The sequence below is a fragment of the Nicotiana attenuata genome, chromosome 7 (assembly GCF_001879085.1).
Source record: "Nicotiana attenuata strain UT chromosome 7, NIATTr2, whole genome shotgun sequence".
NCBI classification, from domain to species: Eukaryota; Viridiplantae; Streptophyta; class Magnoliopsida; order Solanales; family Solanaceae; genus Nicotiana; species Nicotiana attenuata.
Genome location: NC_031995.1, coordinates 73,668,494 through 73,671,152, shown reverse-complemented (window position 1 = coordinate 73,671,152; position 2,659 = coordinate 73,668,494). Strand labels below are relative to the sequence as shown.

The window sequence follows — 2,659 nt, the reverse complement described above, 5'->3', positions numbered from 1 at the left end:
TTCAATTGCTCCCAAGTAGCTCCCAAAATGCTCAAAAATGGTGGAAAAATGCTATAGCTCGCGGAACAAAATGAACCTTTAAAACCCTTTCTGTCCAGACCTTTTCGCATCTGCGATCACTGTACCGCATATGCGGTTACCGCTTCTGCGGTATTTCCTCCGCTTCTGCGGAAATACGTTACTGCGCTCAGGACCGCTTTTGCGGTCTAAATCCACTTCTGCGGACACCGCATCTGCGGACACCTGCCCGCTTTTGCGGAACACCCAATGGCCCTTATCCGCTTCTGCGATCCACACACCGCATCAGCGGCATCGCAGATGCGGCTCCAAGCTCGCATCTGCGGAAAGGAAACTCCTTAAGGAAACTCGCACCTGCGACCCCATCACCACATCTGCGGAACCGCATCGGCGGCCCCTTATCCGCAGATGCGGAAATACCAGATACCAGCAACTTCAAAAATGTCACAAGTCCAAAATTCACCCCGATGGCCATCCGAATTCACCCCGAGGCCCCCGGGACCTCAACCAAAAGTGCCAAACCATCCTAAAACATCATTCAAACTTGCTCCAATCATCAAAACACCACAAACAACACCAAAACCATCAAATTACATCGGATTCAAGCCTAAGTTCTTCTAAAACTTCCAAAATACGCTTTCGATCAACAATCCAACCAAACGACGTCCGAATAGCCTGAAATTTTGCGCACACATCACAAATGACAGAACGAAGCCACAACAACTCTCGGAATTCCATTCCGACCCTCGGATCAAAATCTCACCTATCAACCGGAAATCGCCAAAATACTAACTTTGCCAATTCAAGCCTAATTCTACACCGGACTTCCAAAATCACTTCCGATCATGCTCCTAAGTCACAAATCACCTAACAAAGCTAACAGAATCATAAAAACTCCGATCTGAGCTCGTATACAAATAAGTCAACTCTTGGTCAAACCTTCCAATTCAAAGCTTTCAACTGAAACTGTTCTTTCAAATTCATTCCAATTATTCCTGAAATCCAAAACCAATGATCTACATTAGTCATAATGCATAACACGGGGCAAGTCATGCCCGAGAACAGGCGATCAAGATGCAAAAGCTCAAAACGACCGGTCGGGTCGTTATAGCTTTCTCCTGATAATTTGAACCCTCATTTGCAAGAACTCCAAGTATATGAACAATCGATGAGCAAAGCGATGTATGGAACAACATTCAAAACATTAGCAAGAATGTCAAAAAAATTATTTACATCATGGTGTTTCTTTGCAACGGCTACAAGAGTCAATTGCAACTAATGAGCAAAGCAATGTATGCAATGTGCCGAAGGATTATCTTTCAGAATCAAAGTTTTAAGACCATTGATGTTTCCTTGCATGTTACTAGCTCCATCATACCCTTGTCCCCGTATTAGAGATGAACTCAATGAATGTTGTAAAAGCAAAGAATATATTTCTTTTTGTAATCGCTCAATAAGTTCACCCTCTTTATTGACACAGCGCAGAACAAGAGCCATTTGTTCCTTATGAGAGACATCCTTAGACTCATCAACTGATATCCCAAAAAAATCCCCATTCAAGTCTTCAATAATTGCTTTCATCGTTTCTTTTGCACAAGAATTCACAATATCTTTCTGAATATCAGGAGAAGTCATGGTGTTATTTTTTGGAGCTTTTTCTAATACCACATTTTTCACATCTTCCTTCCTATCTGCATACCATTTTAAGAGATTTAAAAAATGGCCTCTTCTAGTAGAAGTTACACTCTCATCATGGCCCCGAAAAGGAATTCCTTCTTTCAAAAGATACCTTATCACATCAATTGAAGCATTCAAACGAACTCGATGTTCACTTTTAATTTTCTCAGATTGCTTGTCCAAAGAAGTTAGAATGGATTGTTCGTGGTTCATTAAATCTAGCATCATCTTGAAACATCGATTATGAACACTACTCACGTCACCCACATGTGATTTAAGTCTTTCTAAACCTTTATTCCAACCTCTAAAAACATCCGTTGTGAAAGCATCACCTACTTTTTTTTTATATCCTCCAACCTCATTTTTAAATAAGTAACAACATAAACAAAATGTTGCATCTTGTTTAATGCTATATTCTAACCATTTTGAACATGAAGTTTTAAACCATTCAGGATTAAAGTGACGCATTATTCCCCCAAAATCTCTTTTTGAAAAGACAAAACCACGAGGTTGACAAGCTCCATTTTGTATATAATTTCTCCTTACACGGTCACGTAAATTAGGAGAATATTCTGAAATTGGTTTTCTTTTAGCAGGATCGGGCTCATAATTCCACACTTTATCCGATGCTTGGGAAGGATTAATATTGTTATTAATAACTGGACATGGAGAACTTGTCAAAGGAGAGCAAGAAGAAGCTGCAGAAGCTTGAGCTTTGTAAAAACTCGTGATCATATCGACTTTTGCTAGAAAAACCTAAAAATCACAAAACACAAATTTACTTGAAGTTGTATGTTGCAAAATGCTATAACAAACTATTCTTTATCTCCTTTGACATAATTCAATTTGTAAATTATAAGATATACCAATAAGAACTTATGAATGCACAGTGCTAAAATATAAAGAGTAAATGCAACAAAAATTGAACACAGATAAACAAACATAAGTTCAAAAGGAGTTCGAT

At 39.1% G+C, this 2,659-nt stretch overlaps 1 protein-coding gene across 1 annotated transcript; it reads right to left on the bottom strand.

The window, feature by feature from the left end:
* Window positions 1,294-2,430, bottom strand: LOC109230167 (zinc finger MYM-type protein 1-like). The gene has a single exon (XM_019395691.1). It carries the CDS (start codon window positions 2,428-2,430, stop codon window positions 1,294-1,296), a length of 1,137 nt encoding a protein of 378 aa, XP_019251236.1.

Bases quoted from the DNA above. Each gene is read 5' to 3' on its own strand.
- LOC109230167 (XM_019395691.1), bottom strand. From the start codon at position 2,430: ATGATCACGAGTTTTTACAAAGCTCAAGCTTCTGCAGCTTCTTCTTGC.